Here is a 16,910-nt window from a genome sequence, read left to right on the forward strand (position 1 = left end):
AAAGCAAAAACCCACACATGCAAATTGGTAATGCTAAATACAAGCAATGGCACTGAAGTGTCTTATGAATGTTTTTCACACTTATGTCTGTTCCAGCGCCCCCTCGGTCCCCAGATCAAAATTCAGACACTTGGCCACTGACTCATATTTATGCCAGTTGCAGTTTCCTAGGGTCACATACACCTTTTGTGACTCTCTTGGCAGGCAGTCAATGGGGAAGCCAGATTCACTTAAGAACTGTTACTAAGTAACTGCAGTGAGTCACTTAACAAGTATAGCAAAAGTCGTAAAATGGGGCAAGACTCAATAGTCTCACTTAGTAACAGAAATTTTGGGCTCTGGTAGTTATAAGTTGAGGACTACCTATAATAGTCATGTCCTCAACCTAGTTAGGGCTGTGTTCCCCAAGCCAGGATTACAGCTCCCATCAGCCCCAACCAGCTGTCCATGATAGTGTGCAATGTGTGTGTGTGTGGGGGGGGAAGAGCCTTGGTGGAGCAGTGGGCTGATGCCTCCTTAAGTAACACCAGCTGCCTGCAATTAGTGCAGGTTCGCATCCCACCAGGCTCAAGGTTGACTCAGCCTCCCATCCTTCCGAGGTAGGTAAAATGAGGACCCAGATTGTTGGGGGCAATAAGCTGACTTTGTAAAAATGCCGCTTGGGGGTGTGTGAAAGCCCTAATAAGCAGGCATATACATAGAATGAAGGCTACTGCTAAGCTTGTAAGCCGCCCTGAGTCTTCGGAGAATGGGATTAAAAAAAACCCCAAAAACTAAATTGCAGAAACCTATACATCCTAATTTATCCTGGCAACCTCTTGGAGGGCACCCAGTTGAAGAACCCTCCATATGTTTAGATTTGACCCAAAGCCACCCACAAGCTGTTTTTCCTGCCTGAAGCAGAACTAGAACTCACAGCCTCCTGCTTTCTAAGCCAGCACCTGAACCGCAAACTAGCTCTAAACTGATCCATCCCGAGCATCGGGGCAAAACACACGGCCCGCGTTGGGGTATCCCCGCGCCCAGGCGGGGAGAAAAGCTTCTTTCAGGCTGGGTTGATGCAGAGGAGGGGAGGGCGGCCACTTTAACTTAAGACGGCGGTGGCGGCGACTCGCCGCCTTCCGAAGCCGCAGCGAAGAGGGAGGGAGGAGGCGAGGCCTCCGCCGCCGCCTCTCCTCCACTCTCGCCCGAGGAGCGGGTCTTTCGAGGAGGAGGCGGCGGCGGCGGCAGCGTACTAGTATGGCCGAGAGGAACAGCTCTGGCCCCGGCAGCCGGGAAGGCAGCGAGCCGGGGAAGGGCTCGAAGACTGAACTCAAGGCGGTGGTGGTGGGCGACGGCGGCTGCGGAAAGACTTCGCTCCTTTTGGTGCACGCCAAAGGCGCCTTTCCCGAGGTGAGCGCCGGCTTTTATAGACCCTCTCAGCCAATCAGGACTCGCTCGGCCCCCTCCTCAGCTCGCGCAGGCCGGGAAGCTCCCCATTCCCGTATCCCCGCGCGGGAAGCTTCTGGAAGGTCTGGAAGCTTCCTTCAGGGGAGGCTTCTGGAATCCCGAGGCAAAAAAAGGGCGACGTTTCCTTCTGTTGGGAGTGGCTCAGAAAGGGATTCCCCCACATGGCAGATCGCGGAATCCCCTGGCATCCTCATTCTGGCACCTCTGGAGGGTTCCTGCTTGGCAAAGGTGCCATTTGTAGCACCTTCCGCAGGCAATAAACCCCTCGGGAGATTCTTGCCCAGTAGCTAACATAAAATCAGTCCAGATCTACAAGACCAACTCAGCTGGGGATGATGGGTTTGATAGTGTTACCGCCTGCGTCCTTCCCAAGTGCCAGGTTGGCCCATGAGTTCAGTGCACTGAAAATGGCAACATTGTCTTAAGATGAATCAAAACAAACAATAAAGATGGCATACAAACAAACTTATGACAGGAAATGAAGCCTCTGGACTTATTTTTATATATTTTTAAAAAAGCATCAGAGTCATCTGAGTCTCACTTTGGGGTTCCATCTTTGCCCCGTTAGAAACTGGCAAACAACAAACCATATGCCTCCCTCATATTTATTGATTGGAATGGGAATGAAGAGAAAGTCTCGCCTTATTTCTACAAACGACACATGCAAACTTTGTGGAAATTGCTAAAATGGGGCAAAAGTGTTTTGCTTGGTGGTTCATCTTAGGAAACATCTCAACATCTACGTAGACAAGGCAACAGGATGCATGAGTGATGGACTTCCCGTTACTACGGTAATTTACTTATTGCAGATTTAGAAGTTGGGAGATTGCATATCACTGATGGCCTCAGAAGCAATCAATTGTTCTGCACATGGCTCTAGATTAAAGGCAACTTGCTATCTCCATGAATAAATGTTTCTGCAGTCAATGTGGGCCCATAGCAAATCTGAATTCGAATTAACCATTAATGCAAGTCTAGTTCCAATGAGTTCAGGGATGCATAGATACCCACAGCGGAATGCAGTTCTAGCAGAAATCCGCCTTTACTTCCAGGATTGCAGAAATCCACGCACATGTGTTCTACCTGAAGCAACTCCTGGACCAAGAGGCAGAAGTCAGACAGGATATTTGGAGGTCTGTGGTGTGCCACATCCTAGATGCAGCTCAAATCAAGAAAAAAAAGGCTTAGGTTTTGTGCAGGTCTACAGATCTTAGTCTTAGTCCAACACAATGGCTGCTTCAGGCATTTGGACTTGTTGAGTATTTTTGGACCACTAATTCTTTAGCTGCCCATCAGTTTTCTGTGTTTTTATGTATCTGCTGTTCTTCCTCAGGATGGCAGGCAAGGCTCAGTCTGCTATCTTTTAAAAGTCCTTATAACATTTTTAACAGTTTTTAAAAGTTTGCAAGAATTTTAGGAGTTTTTTAAAAAGCTGAAAAACGGTTTAAAAAGTTTTTAAGAGAGTTTAAAAACATGTGGTTGCCATCACTTAAACATTTGGAAATTTTGGTGGCTATTTTTGCAGAAGGGAAATATAAAGTTGTAGAACACTCTGGGAGGAGCTGTGAAACTTGACAATGTATACTAATAACACACTTATTTTCCACTTCCGGACAGCAATATGCCCCTTCGGTCTTTGAAAAATACACAACCAATGTCGCTGTGGGGAAAAAAGAAGTCGTCTTACATTTGTATGATACTGCAGGTAAAGTTCATCTTGATTCTATTTTTTTTATTTAAAAAAAGTTAGTTCATCAAAAGGTAGCCGAGTTAGGTGTTCCTCTAAAAGTTTAGGTAAACCATGTGGTGCAAATTAGGAATATTATCAGAACATATCTTGCTTGGCATAATGAAAGCACTGTCTGTTTGGAGTTTTCCTGCTCCACATTATTGTAAAAAACAGAGCAAGCAAGAAGTCAGCCATACACACACACACACACACACACACACACAGAAATGTACTTAAATTTATTTGGTAATTTCTTCATTTTAGGACAAGATGATTATGATCGCTTACGACCACTCTCGTACCAAAATACTCATGTGGTTTTGATCTGCTATGATGTCATGAACCCTTTTAGCTTTGATAATGTATCAATCAAGGTAAGAGGTTTTAGAACTAAAACATGAACGAATCATGACTTTCTTCTCTGTACAGTAACCCTTTTGTGAAGCAGCTATTTAGAAGTCCTTTTTAGTGCACATATCATTTGGAGCTTTCTCCCAGTTGGTTTGGTGACGACTTAAGTGTGCTGTCATTGTAGCTTGTAAGCCATGAGTTAGTGATCTGCATAAACTATGAGCCAAAACAGTTGCGGCTTATTGAAGAAACTATCATTTAGCATATGTAATTCTGGTCTTTCCAAAGCTACACCATCAGCACTTATCTCTCAGCCTTCAAGACAAGCGAGGAGAATCCAGGAAGGTTAGGAGATGGCTTCTAACAAGCCACAGCTTTTGCAAACCACAGCTTAGTAACCCATAAACCCCATTTCCATTTGAGCTCCTCTAGCAAAGTCCACCCTTTGTTCTCCAACAGTGGATCCACGAAGTCAACCACTTCTGCCGCGGAATCCCTATCCTGTTGGTGGGTTGCAAAACTGATCTCCGGAAAGACAAAGAACACCTCAAAAAGCTCCGCTCTGCTCAGCAGGAGCCGATCACTTACAAGCAGGTAAAGAGAGCAAGCAACCGATCTCTTTCTTCAGGTATAATCCACCAAATTCAGCTCACCTGTCTTTTCGAGCGACAGCAAGTCGAAGACCTGCTCCGTTGAGGAGGCATCACCCATAGCCAAAGCTTCAGGCCTGTCTACGTTCATGTGGAGACCGTTTCCCAACAGGAGAGCAATTTGACTGAAGGTGTAAGATGAATTTGCTGCCTGACTCAGCATAGAAACGTATTTAATGATCGAGTTACACAAAATGCACCCAGCCACAAAATGATTTGGTTTAGATTTAGGCGGCTATCCCAAAGGTGCTTTTCGAAAAGGCAGCTGGACTTCCCTGGTTTGTTCCTTGAAAACATTTCACTTCTCATCCGAGAAGCTTCTTCAGTTCTGCTTCTTTCAAGGTTTTTTTTCCTTCCTCCAAAAACGAAAACATTTTCACGGAAAACCCCCAGAAAATCCAGTTGCCTTTTGGAAAAGTATCTTTGGTACCACTTGGATGATTGAGAATTTCCATAGACACATAGGAGGGTAGGCAGCTCTGATTGCCCATCTTGTGCAATGAGATCAAAGCAGACATCTGCTAGCTTTTCGGTTTGCTCGTACAATGCTCAGCTTTTAAGATGGGGCACAGTAGGGCATACAGCTCCCTGCCTCCTGGGACCCCCATGTCCTCCCCGTCAGTAGCCCTCCTCACCATCAGCTTCCCCAAAGCAGCATGAAAAATTCATAAGCCATCAACCAGTTTATCTTGTTGCTTGCTGTTGGTGCCAATCCCATAAGGCTCCTGGGGTTATTCTCTCTTGCAGGGTGAAGAAGCCTGTTGCCAGATTGGTGCCAGCCTGTACCTCGAGTGTTCAGCCAAGTTTCGGGAGAATGTCGAACCCATTTTCAGCGAAGCGGCTAGTGTAGCGTTGAATGCCATCAAGAAGGCCAAACGCCAGAAGAAATCAAGGCCTTGTGTTCTTTTATGACGTGAAACCTGACAGAGGAAGACGAGTGTTCTTCTTCCTTTTCTGTGATATGCAAGGAAGCGTGTGTAGTTTTCCATCTGGATTTGAAAAGGTACTTTTCATTTGGATTGTAACAGGAGAAGAAACTTGTTTTGTATTAAATTCTGCTTTTACTGGACTTTTGCATCCAACGGCAAGACGTTTCACTAGGAAGGAGGTCTTCCTTTCCCAGGCCTTGACTTCCAGAAGATCACTTTGCTACTTCCCATTTCTTAAATAACAATTTTTTAGAAGCCTCTTACGTCATAGCAGTATTACCCAAACGAAGTGGTCCTTTTCAGTAAATTTTTCAAGGTGCAACCTAGAGTTGCATAAACCCTAAGAGTTTGTTCTATTTCGATTTAATGCAATATTTCTCAGTTGTGACAATGTGAAGATCTGTGGACTTTCAACTCCCAGAATTCCCATCAGCACTCTGGGAGTTGAAATCTCCACATCTTCATATTGCCATGGTTGAAAAATACTGATTTAATGCATCGTTTATAGCTTGCAGACTGTAGTTTATGACATATGATTGTCATTAACCTAGCTGAGTGTGCTTTTTCGGCCAACTTTAGTTAAAATAAACCATCATTCAATATGATATATGAATATAAAGGTTGTCATCCTTCCTTCTGTAGTAAGCTGGTCTACATTTTAATAGATACGAGAGTCCAGTAGGTTAGTAGTTAAGCTACAGTATGGCTGAGATTCGTTACTTAGGTACAGTAAACCTCAATTCAATTGGGAGATTCAATCACCAATTCCTGAAGAAATGACTTGAAGACCCTCACAATTTGCCCTGCTTATATCTATATAGATTTCTTTAGGTCATTTCCTACTATTTCATAAGGAGTAGCTACCTCCAAATATGCCTTTATACCTGGTGCTGTGCCTTTAAACTATTTCTAGTTGAAAGCTGACTCTTTATGCCAATTCTCTATGTTTTTGTCTTTTTAATACTCTGAACTGTACTTTAAAATATTTTTTTTATTTTAATAGAAAAATAAACATCTTCACTGAAGGGATAAATATTTGTATTAATAAGAGAAGGGAGTGAATATTTCATTAAGCTACAATACTGATAATAAGAGGACAGGACGGTTAACGGGTTATCATTTTTAAATCTAAGGTTATTGGATCAGTTAATTCTCTACCCAGGGGAGAAATCAGTTGATATCATACACCAAACAATTCAGATTTTAATCAGCAGAATTTACCTGGGTGCGCAGAGCATGCATCAAAGCAGAGGAGAGGTTTGCCTTGGATTCCAGCTTGCACATGTCATTTCCAGGGCTCTCTTTCAGCAGGAAATTTAGCCTATTTGGCAAGAAGGCTAGGAATATTCCATGATCCACGTTCTCCCAAATTCCTTCCCAACTAATCCTAAAAGGCCTGGCAATAAGCACATCCTACAGGTTAAAGTTACGTTACAGAATTGCAAGGAGGGGGAAAGAAACCTCTGGAGCTGTTCTTTGCCAACTTCTGCCCCTGGAAGAGGCAAGAAATTTCAAGGGGGAAAAAAAAGGAAAACATCACTACAATCTTTGGGTCAACAAAGCCAGGAACAAATTGTGATTCTTCTCCTCTCCCCCCCCCCCCCCCCCCCCCCGAGCTGTAAGATGATTTTGTAATTTCTCACCCCTCCTCCTTGCTAAAGACGTTTGCTGTAATAAAGGCTAAAGGAGGACTGGGGACTCATGCATGTATCATAAAAGCAACCCGAGCATCCAAAACCGAAACTCACAACTTTTTTTTTGTCCCCCAAGTGACGGCAGGCAGAGATGGGGCACCTATTCAAAGCAATTGCAACTCTGCAAGCTTCTAGGAAACTTTCTGGATTGGATGGCATTATGCAGAAAGATTTTCCTAACCCCGGCAAGTCAAAGAGCAGTGTAATTAAAGCTCGCTTTATTCCAGAATAATTCTATCTCCTTAAAAAAAAAAAAGATTCTCATCCATGTCCCTCCCAGAGAGGACCAACATTATGTCTCCCCCAAATTTGGGATCCTGCATTCAGTATAAATATATAAACAGGTCACTCGGTGGGAAGACAGCAGCATTGACCGATCAGTCAGTTTTGGAGGAGACAACAGGACGTTGAGTGGCATTTCCTCCAGGGCTTTGCTTAGTGGCAGGCCAGTCAGGAAGCTGGAGCACTAGTTGGAACACATGCAGAGAAGGCCACCACGAACCACAACTCCATCCCACGTTGACTTGTCTTGCCTGCCAGTTTAATCCTCCTTTCACAACTTCTTGGTTTTGTTCTTCTGGAATTTTGTATGGACCACTTTCAGCGTGGTGAGGAAGTTTCCGAGGAAGAGAATCAGAAATGTCAGAGCCAAAACTGAAACCTGAAGAAGACAGGAAGACAAGAGGGATATACCCACATAGAGAGACCTGCTTTGGGGGCAGACGTGACAACGGGGAAAAACGTCATGCTGGAAAAGTATGAGGAGCAACGTTTGGCCCACTGGTTGTCCTCTTGATGGAGCAGTGGGCTAATACCTCCTTAAGTAACACCAGCTGCCTGCAAATAGTGCAGGTTCACATCCCACCAGGCTCAATGTTGACTCAGCCTTCCATCCTTCCGAGGTAGGTAAAATGAGGACCCAGATTGTTGGGGGCAATAAGCTGACTTTGTAATAATGCCACTTGGGGGTGTGTGAAAGCCCTAATAAGCAGGCATATACATAGAATGAAGGCTATTGCTAAGCACATTGATTTGTGCTTTAAATTGTAAGCCGCCCTGAGTCTTCGGACAAGGGCGGGATATAAATGGGATTTTAAAAAAAATTGAGAATCATTAACTCCTAGCAAGAGACCTGCATTGGGATTGGGAAAGCATTTTGAGAGATCATTTATAACTAATAGCAAACAGGAGTTGGCCGTTGTTCATTTACAGTGGATCAAAGATGATTTCTCTTTGTTCTCTGACTTCAGTTTGGGTGAAAAATGATGCCTGAATGTTCATTAGGCCTTTTCAGCTGTTCACAACTCAAGATCTTCACAAATATTAAACCACAAATGATGTTCTTCGCAACTCTCTTTGTGTTCCATTTCTAGATTTCTCAACCAGCCCACGGAGCCCTTTTCCACTAGAGTAAAAATTATTTTGAACCAAAAAACACTTACTTGCCATTCTTTACATTTCTTGTGCCTGGACAGTTCGAAAAGGGTGATCGCGTTGTAGAATTGCCAAAACTTAAGCAGAGGGGGAAAAAAAGGGAGTTCTGAGCCATGATTGTAAAAAGCCGAGAAGAACTTTAAGAACCGTATTTATCACAAGATAATTATTGACAACTGTATTCCTAAGTTGAGGATCGCCTGTATACCTAACAAGTGTATCGGCAAACAGGGTATCCAACTTACCTGCCCAAAGAACAAAAAAGGGAGGAGAAATGTCAGACCTCGCCACATCCAAGACTGAAATCCCTCTATCAAGAGATCAAAATAATCACAGTCAAATTAAGCAAATTAAAAGAGCATCGTTTATCCAATTTTGTTACAACGGAAACAGTTTCTAATGGACCCGATAGATGCAGTCCACCAAAGAGCAAAAAAAATTACGAATTTATTTCAAAATCAATGGAAACGGATTATTGGCAAGAGATTTAGGTTCAAACGTCCCTTTAATGCAAAATTAAATTGCAACCAAGACAGAAAGAACAGTTGAAATCATTGAAAATACCTGTTTTTAGGTATTTTCCTCCAATTGGCGAGCCCTGATCCAAATACTGGAGAAGTAAGAGTCTTCAAACTGATACTTACCCACTGTGAGATCTAAGTGATTTCTTTTCCCCAATGCACGAAGTCGATAAAGGCACCCACTCTGATAATAATATTGAAGGAACTGGACGCAGCCTGGCAAAAAAAAAAAGGAAATAGGCTTAAATTTTTGTTAAAAAAAAAAGGGATTGGAGTTGCAATTTATTAACCTTCCATGATTTACACCTAGACCTACAATAGTCCTTGACTTACAAGCATTTGAAGTTACAGCAGTCTGAAAAAAAGTGACTTAAAGCCGGTCCTCGCACATGTGACCACCGCAGTCATGTGATCAGCAACCAACTTGTATTTATCATGGTTGCAAGCATCTGGGATCACGGGACTGTCGTTTGCAACCTTCCCAGAGGACTTCTGGTGAGCAAAGTCCATGAGGGAAACCATGACTCATTTAACAACCGCAGCAAAAAAGGTCGTGAAATCAAGCGCTTAGTTCCAGTCCCAAATTATGGGTTATCAGTCGAGGTCCACTTATACTCAACCACAAGATAAATAAATGAACTTTCCCCATGAACTGTGCTTTTTCTGACCCGATTTTGCTATGCTGCACACACTTGGCTTCCCTCAAAACCCCACTTTTCACATGGATCCAGTATGTATATTTACTTACTCTGAAAAATGGAGAAAGATAAAAACTGGTTCCGGAACATTTGGTACATGAGACCGTCTGGCCTGTGGAAACAGGAAAGAAAGAAGACGCGGGAGGGATTGAAGAGACGTTGCACAGCTGTGACTGTCATATCCTATTGCATCAGAGGCCAAGCAGCGCAGAGAGGAAATTTAAAAAAGCGAAAATAACATCTGAAGAAGAAAAAGGTAGTATCTGGGTAGAGGGAATTCTGCTTAGACCAGGGCTGTTCAACCTTGGCAACTTTTAAGACTTGTGGACTCCACTCCCAGAATGCATGGCTGGCTGGGGAATTCTGGGAGTTGAAGTCCACAAATCTTAAAGTTGCCGAAGTTGGACGCCCCCGGCCTAGGCCAACCCAAACTGAACCAACCCAGATGGAGGGGATTACGACGTTCAGCCAAAACTAGGAGAAAACAGCGAGCTGGAATAGCTGTTAAAATAATTCAACGGATTCAATTCTGTTTTTAATGATCAAAGAATCTCTAAGGCTGGTCTGCCGTTCGGAGGATGAAAAAAGGGGGGACAAACTGCTTACCAAGTTAGCATCACCCCAGATAAGAACGTAGAAATGTAATGATGAGACACCCACCAGCCTTTAATCCTGGAATAAAAGAAGACACATTTTTAAGCCATTTTATGCTTTGTAGTACAGCACAGAGCAGTATTTTGCAACCCCGGCAACTGGAAGATGGGTGGACATCAGAGCCCAGAATTCCCCAACCATCTTGAGGACTAGTACCTTGATCCATTGCTGATGAGGATGCTTTCTCTTATCGTCAGCGTGCAGTAATACCAAACCAAGAGGAAATTGAACACTTCATCAGTGACCCTGCGGGAAAAATTGGGGATTATTTCCCACCCTCCAAAAACCAGAATACCCAGAATAATATTTATATATGTACACATAGGTACATACTTTTTTTTAGAGAAATAAACTACAAATAAAAAAAACGGACCAGTGCAGATACTGTGCAGGTTCAAAATCCATGGCTGCAGTTCAAAACATGACAACCCTTTGCCGAGCCACCAAGCTGCCAACTTACCGATAATGGAGAACAAACCGGCAGGCAACCGCTCCTAGCAGCAAGATGATGGTTAAGTAGAGTTTGAATTTTTCATATTCGTCTTTGTAGGCAAACCTAGGACAAAAGAAGAGACATGCCGTTGCAAAGCCAGAGTTGGCATTCTGTGCCTTGTCCTTTCACCCATTCCTTGGCCTGCACACACTGCTGCCTTGTTCTGATAGACCATGATTCCTGGTTTATACAATCTAGGATTGATACCTATAGGCTGGTGCAGCCCGTTTGGACAGACAAGATGTAAACAATTCAAGAGTTCAGAACGAAGTTCTTAGTGATCCAGCCTTCTCGACAGACATCAGTCCAGAGCACCCATCATCCTCGCACATTCTGGCTGAGGAAACTAGTCCCTGTAGTCTCCTATTCAGTGGAGGCAGGTCTTTTGCTCGCAAGCCCTCCCAAATTCTCCTCCTCCTTTTCCTCTATACAGAAAGATCCTAAAATGGCACAGAATTCACTTACTTGGCCTGATCGCTTAGCAGAGTAACATTAACGTTCCCCAACACCAGATTTAAGTACAGACTGAAAGGAAAAAAACAACAACAGTCACATCAGTACAAAGCATCAGACATCAGCTGAGGTTTCTGGCAAAAATTTATCCACTGGGAGAAACAGACGTTTAACAATGGCTGTGTTTGCTGTGGCGGTCATTAAGCAAATGCTTGTCATTAAGCAAATGCTTAACGACTGTGGCATTTGCTTAATGACCGCCACAAAAAAAAGTCATAAAACCAGTTGTGGTCCTGTGATGACCCGCTAAAGATTTAGAGATGGCTCTAAAGGCGGTTCTGGAAAGCCTTTGGAACATGTGGCTTTCAGCTCCCCTGATGGCAGATTTTGCTTTGTGCCGAAAGGACTCCAGGTCCCATGGGAGGGTTTGAAAAACACCCGTTTCCCTTTTAATAACACCCCTCTGCCTAACCTCCATGCATGCAGCTCCTGATGGGCTCAAGGGCCACGCCTACCTGTTCCTCTTCGGCAAATAGGCCTCCATGTCAAAGAAAACATTCTGGCGATCACGGATCTGGTTGTTGATCTGCAGGATGAGCTCCGTGTCTGAGCTGCCCTGGCCGTGGCATCTGGATGCCGGGGAGGAACACAAGCACAGGAGTGTCAACATAGGAGCCTGGCAGCCAATCACACCAGTGGAAAACAGTTAAGCAAGGATTCATTTTTATACGTGGTTGTGAAGTTAGCAACCAGGTTGTTAAGTGAATCCGGCTTCCCCACTGACTTTGCTTGTCAGGAGGTCGCAAAAGGGGATCACGTGACCCCGATCATCATAAATATGAGACAGTTGCCAAGCATCTGAATTTCGATCATGTGACCCTGGGGATGCTGCAACGGTCGTGTGAAAAGCAAGCATAAATGACTTTTTCCAGCGCCGTTGTAACATCACTGTCACTAAACAAACAATTGTAAGTCGAGGACTGCCTGTATTAGGCACGGGAGAAGCCATTACCTTTTAAAGTTATCCTGCAACTCCTTCAGCCTCTGTTTTTGCTTCTTTACAGAACTGCTGTAAGCCACCTGCAAGCTTGTGAGTTCCTCCAATTTCTGTTTGTAAATTTTGTGGGTTTCCTATAAATATTTAAAAAGCGCATTAGATTCAGAGAAGCAGGAAATTACTTGTAGAGGCCTACAATATTACATTTGCTTATTTACGTTTAAGCGACTTTGGTTGCTGCAAATTCCACATGAGCTGGAAAAAGAATGACTTCAGGACTCTGGGTACACGGGAAGATCACGGGGTACAATTTCCCAAATTTATTAAAGTTTATGCCATTTGCGGAGCAGCATCGCAAATCACAAAACAGTATCCAGTCAAAATGACAAGAGGTCTCGAAAACACATCCAGAAAAGAGGCAATGGGGAAAATACCTGGAGGACACATTTTCGGTCCTGACTTCCCACCTTTATTTTTATTTATTTTATTTTAATCCCATTTATATCCCGCCCTTCTCCGAAGACTCAGGGCGGCTTACAATCTAAGCACAAATCAAATGTGCTTATCAATAGCCTTCATTCTATGTATATGCCTGCTTATTAGGGCTTTCATACTCCCCCCAAGTGGCATTATTACAAAGTCAGCTTAATTGCCCCCAACAATCTGGGTCCTCATTTTACCTACCTGGGAAGGATGGAAGGCTGAGTCAACCTTGAGCCTGGTGGGACTCGAACCTGCACTAATTGCAGGCAGCTGGTGTTACTTAAGGAGGCATTAGCCCACTGCTCCACCAAGGCTCTTTTTAATATAAATATAAAATATAAATATAAAATCACCGCTAATCCTTTTCCCAAAGCAGTTGATAAGCATAAATAAAACCCAGCCTCACAAATGTGGTGTGACTTTCCCAGCCAGCTTCTGACAAGCAAAGGGGAGGAGCCGGATTCGCTGAACGGCCAGTGTTTCACTGAACGACTGCAGTGATTGGCTTAAAAGCTGCAGCAACACAGTTGTAAAATCGGGCAAAATTCACTCGACTGCCTTGTTTACTAAGAGAAATTCTAGTGCCACTATCGCCACAAGTCAAGGACCAGGGGGATCTCTCAATTCAAACCAGATCCCCAGACACTGACTCCTCAAAATCTATCCCCGTGTCCTTTAAACAAGAGTCCTTCTTTAGAGAGTTGGTGACAGAAGCTTTTGTCAATCAGGGAAGGGACTCAGCTGCTGGGCACCCAGGGATTTCTCCTAAAGAGGTCACTGTGAAGGACAAGTGTCAGGTGGAACCCAGTCCCAGCAAGCAGAGGTGCCGAGGCCAGCTGCCAGCCACCATCATCCCTTCCAGTTTCAAAGGCCCTGTCAAGCGTTCTAGGGCATTGTGGGAAATTCCTTAAGGAAGAGTGAGCCAGGGACACCCTGCTAGGATGCCCTGAAGTCCATCCCTAGCCAGGCAGCAGCTCAGATGGCTGGATTCTGGGGACAGGGGACAGTTGCAGGGACAGTTCCGGATCCCGCCAGATCTGTGACTTCTTTGGGGCTAATCACGATTAGGGATCCAGCTGCAAGGAAGGAAGCAAACAAAGAGATGTCAACGCTGCAAACATTGGATGTTTTTTTGCTTTGACACCTGCCCTTTATCAACCCCAATTAAGGAGGGCTAAAGGCCGCATCTTGCACAAGAGAGGGGCCTGTGATTTTCCTGCAACCTGCGGCCGTTCTGTAAATCTGGAGGGGGAAGCTCACCCTTTGGCCTATTAGCCACCCACCCATTCCAGGAATCTCACAAACTCTGTTTGGCTGGAGACCAGTCTTGGGACAGGTGCCCGAGGTTGAAGATTAATCATTTCTAAAAAAATTCCTCCAGGAACGGATAAAGAAAGAACGAGTGCAGAGTGTTCAGTGCTGCCCACTGCAAATATAGCTGGTCCTCAACTTAGAACGGCTTGTTTAGTGGGCGTTCAAAGTTAAAACAGTACTGGGGAAAAAAAAGGTGACTCATGACCGTTTTTCACCCTTACGACCGTGGCAGCATCCCCGTGGTCAAAATTTAGATGCTTGGCAACTGGGTCACATTTATGACGGTTGCAGTGTCCCGGGGCCGTGCGATCCGCTTTTGCGAACTTCTGAAAAGCAGAGTCAATGGGGGAAAGCCAGGTTCACGTCACAACCGTGTCCCTAATTGAACAACTGCAGGGATTCACTTAACCAGAAAGGTCTCCTAACAAATGCCTTGCTTAACAACAGAAATTTTAGGATCCACTGTGGTCGTATGTCAAGGACTTCCCGTTCTTTCCTGGGACTCCAAATCAGCTTTTTAGGAGAAGGCAGCACTCCAGCAACACCAGCACCCAAAGGTGCTTTTTCAGGAGGCAACCGGACTTTGTATGTCTTTGAAGACGTTTCGCTTCTCGTCCAAGGAGCTTCTTCCGCTCTGACTGGATGGTGGGAAACTGCAATCAGAGCGGAAGAAGCTCCTTGGACGAGAAGCGAAACGTCTTCAAAGACAAACAAGAAAGTCCGGTTGTCTCCTGAAAAAGCAGCTTTTGGGACAACCGTGCCCTGGATGACGGAGAACCTCCATTTGACCTCTTCCCCACGTTTTTCTGGCTGTGTCCTTTCTTCCTGGGCATTACGTGGCCCCTCCTGCTCCCTCCAATATTTTGCAAGGGTTAATCAGCCATTAACCTGGTTGTTCCCATTCGCTTCATTTCCAGGCCAAACGTCCCTAAGCACTTTCCCCCCCCCTTCCCCCTTCCAACGAGGTCACCTCTGGCTGCAGCTGCACCAGTGGCCCCTCCTCGGCCTAGAGAAGGTCGAGTCCAGCGCGCCGGGGTGGGGGGTGGGGTGGGGTGGGGAAACAATTCAGTCTCCCTCTCCCCTAAATCAGCGTTTTCCAACCTTAGGAACTTGAAGATGCGTGGACTTCAACTCCCAGAATTCCCCAGCCAGCATAGCTGGCTGGGGAATTCTGGGAGTTGAAGTCCACGCATCTTCAAGTTCCTAAGGTTGGAAAACGCTGCCCTAAATCTCTGCCAGGACCCCCCCCAACCCCTCCCCCGCTTCCATTCAAGCAACTCAACGACGGCTTCCCCCAGCCCCAAGTCGAGCTTCGCTTAAAGCCCGCGCCCACCCAGGCGGGGCGGGGCGGGGCTTAAATCTGCCGGCTGCGGAGGATGGGTCTGGAAGTCCTCTTAACTCCGGCTGGTTTCCCCAAGAGGAATCGGGCCAACCTCAGCCTTTTCAGTCGTTCCGCAGCAGTTACGAACGGTCCCGGAGCCGCTGGGCCCCCGCAGCTTTTATTACGGAGGGAGGGGGATCGGGAGGGGGGAGGAGAGACCCCCCCTCTCTCACCCAAGCCCCCCCGCCGCTTTTCCGCCGAGGCTGCTTTGCCCTGGCCCCGAGCTCGGGAGCCCCCGGGCAGAAATGACGCAGGGCAGGATTTGTGTCTGCGTGGCGGGAGGGAGGCTGGGCGGGGTGGGGGCAGCCCCCTCCCCAACGAGGCTCAAGCGGCGCCCGTGGCAAAGGGAAGCCGGGGAGACGCGGCGGCACCTCCGCCCACCCGCCACCGGCCCCGTACCTGCAGCTGCTGGAAGTCGGCCTGCAGCTCCGTCCAGGCGTCCAGGGCGTCCTGCATGGCGCGGGGCTCGGACCCCCGCGGGAGCCCCCCCACCCCTCCACGCAGCGCGATGAATGAGCAGGCCCCGCCCACGGCCCCGCCCCCTCGCCGCGCCGCAAGGTTAATTCGCCGCCGCCGCCGCCGCGGCTGCGCCTCCCGCCCCCCCTTGGGAGCGGCCGACGGCGCAAGCGCGTCCCCTCGGCCCCGGCCCCGCCTCCTGGGTCCCGATTGGCGGAAAGTCGGAAAAGCGCTTCGCGTCGGCCGCGCCCCTCCCGCCCCGCTTAACCCTTAGCTCGCCGTCCCGTCGCGAGGCGTGGGAATCCGAGCGCCGGCTGGCTGTCGCGCGTGGTTGAGGCATCCGGAAGGAAAGGGCTAGAAGAGAAAAGAGGAAACGGGGGGGGAGGGAGGAAAAATGAAACGGAAAGAAGGAGAGGAAAAGAAAGGAAAGAAAAATGAAAGAAGGAGAGGAAAAGAAAGGAAAGAAAAATGAAACGGAAAGGAGAGGAAAAGAAAGGAAAGAAAAATGAAACGGAAAGAAGGAGAGGAAAAGAAAGGAAAGAAAAAAGGAGAGGAAAAGAAAGGAAAGAAAAATGAAAGGAGAGGAAAAGAAAGGAAAGAAAAATGAAACGGAAAGGAGAGGAAAAGAAAGGAAAAAATGAAACGGAAAGAAGGAGAGGAAAAGAAAGGAAAGAAAAAAGGAGAGGAAAAGAAAGGAAAGAAAAATGAAACGGAAAGAAGGAGAGGAAAAGAAAGGAAAGAAAAAAGGAGAGGAAAAGAAAGGAAAGAAAAATGAAAGGAGAGGAAAAGAAAGGAAAGAAAAATGAAAGAAGGGGAGTAAAAGAAAGGAAAGAAAAATGAAACGGAAAGGAGAGGAAAAGAAAGGAAAAAATGAAACGGAAAGAAGGAGAGGAAAAGAAAGGAAAGAAAAATGAAAGAAGGAGAGGAAAAGAAAGGAAACAAAAATGAAACGGAAAGAAGGAGAGGAAAAGAAAGGAAAGAAAAATGAAAGAAGGAGAGGAAAAGAAAGGAAACAAAAATGAAACGGAAAGAAGGAGAGGAAAAGAAAGGAAAGAAAAATGAAAGAAGGAGAGGAAAAGAAAGGAAACAAAAATGAAACGGAAAGAAGGAGAGGAAAAGAAAGGAAAGAAGGGGAAAGTGAAATGGAGAGGGAAAGAGAGGAAAAGAAAAGACAGGGGAAATGAAACGGAAAGAAGGCGAGGAAAGGAAAGATGGAAAGAAAGG

At 45.8% G+C, this 16,910-nt stretch overlaps 2 protein-coding genes across 2 annotated transcripts; one reads left to right on the top strand and one right to left on the bottom strand.

Moving 5' to 3' along the window:
* The first annotated feature begins 1,003 nt into the window (after positions 1–1,003).
* On the top strand, positions 1,004–6,133 carry RHOF (ras homolog family member F, filopodia associated). The gene is made up of 5 exons (XM_083373448.1): positions 1,004–1,392; positions 3,067–3,154; positions 3,443–3,552; positions 3,989–4,123; positions 4,927–6,133. The coding sequence occupies exons 1-5, from the start codon at positions 1,240–1,242 to the stop codon at positions 5,089–5,091; spliced, it is 651 nt and encodes a 216-aa protein (XP_083229574.1). The 5' UTR covers positions 1,004–1,239; the 3' UTR covers positions 5,092–6,133.
* A 98-nt stretch (positions 6,134–6,231) lies between these two features.
* TMEM120B (transmembrane protein 120B) lies at positions 6,232–15,921 on the bottom strand. Its single transcript, XM_083373449.1, has 12 exons — positions 15,630–15,921; positions 12,068–12,186; positions 11,571–11,684; positions 11,068–11,127; positions 10,570–10,665; positions 10,266–10,355; positions 10,062–10,127; positions 9,506–9,567; positions 8,881–8,973; positions 8,482–8,546; positions 8,245–8,313; positions 6,232–7,463 (listed from the first exon to the last, which is right to left on the bottom strand). Exons 1-12 carry the CDS (start codon positions 15,684–15,686, stop codon positions 7,356–7,358), a joined length of 999 nt encoding a protein of 332 aa, XP_083229575.1. The 5' UTR covers positions 15,687–15,921; the 3' UTR covers positions 6,232–7,355.
* Between the last annotated feature and the right edge of the window lie 989 nt (positions 15,922–16,910).

Source organism: Vipera ursinii (assembly GCF_947247035.1).
Source record: "Vipera ursinii genome assembly, chromosome: 14".
In the NCBI taxonomy this organism is placed as follows: domain Eukaryota; kingdom Metazoa; phylum Chordata; class Lepidosauria; order Squamata; family Viperidae; genus Vipera; species Vipera ursinii.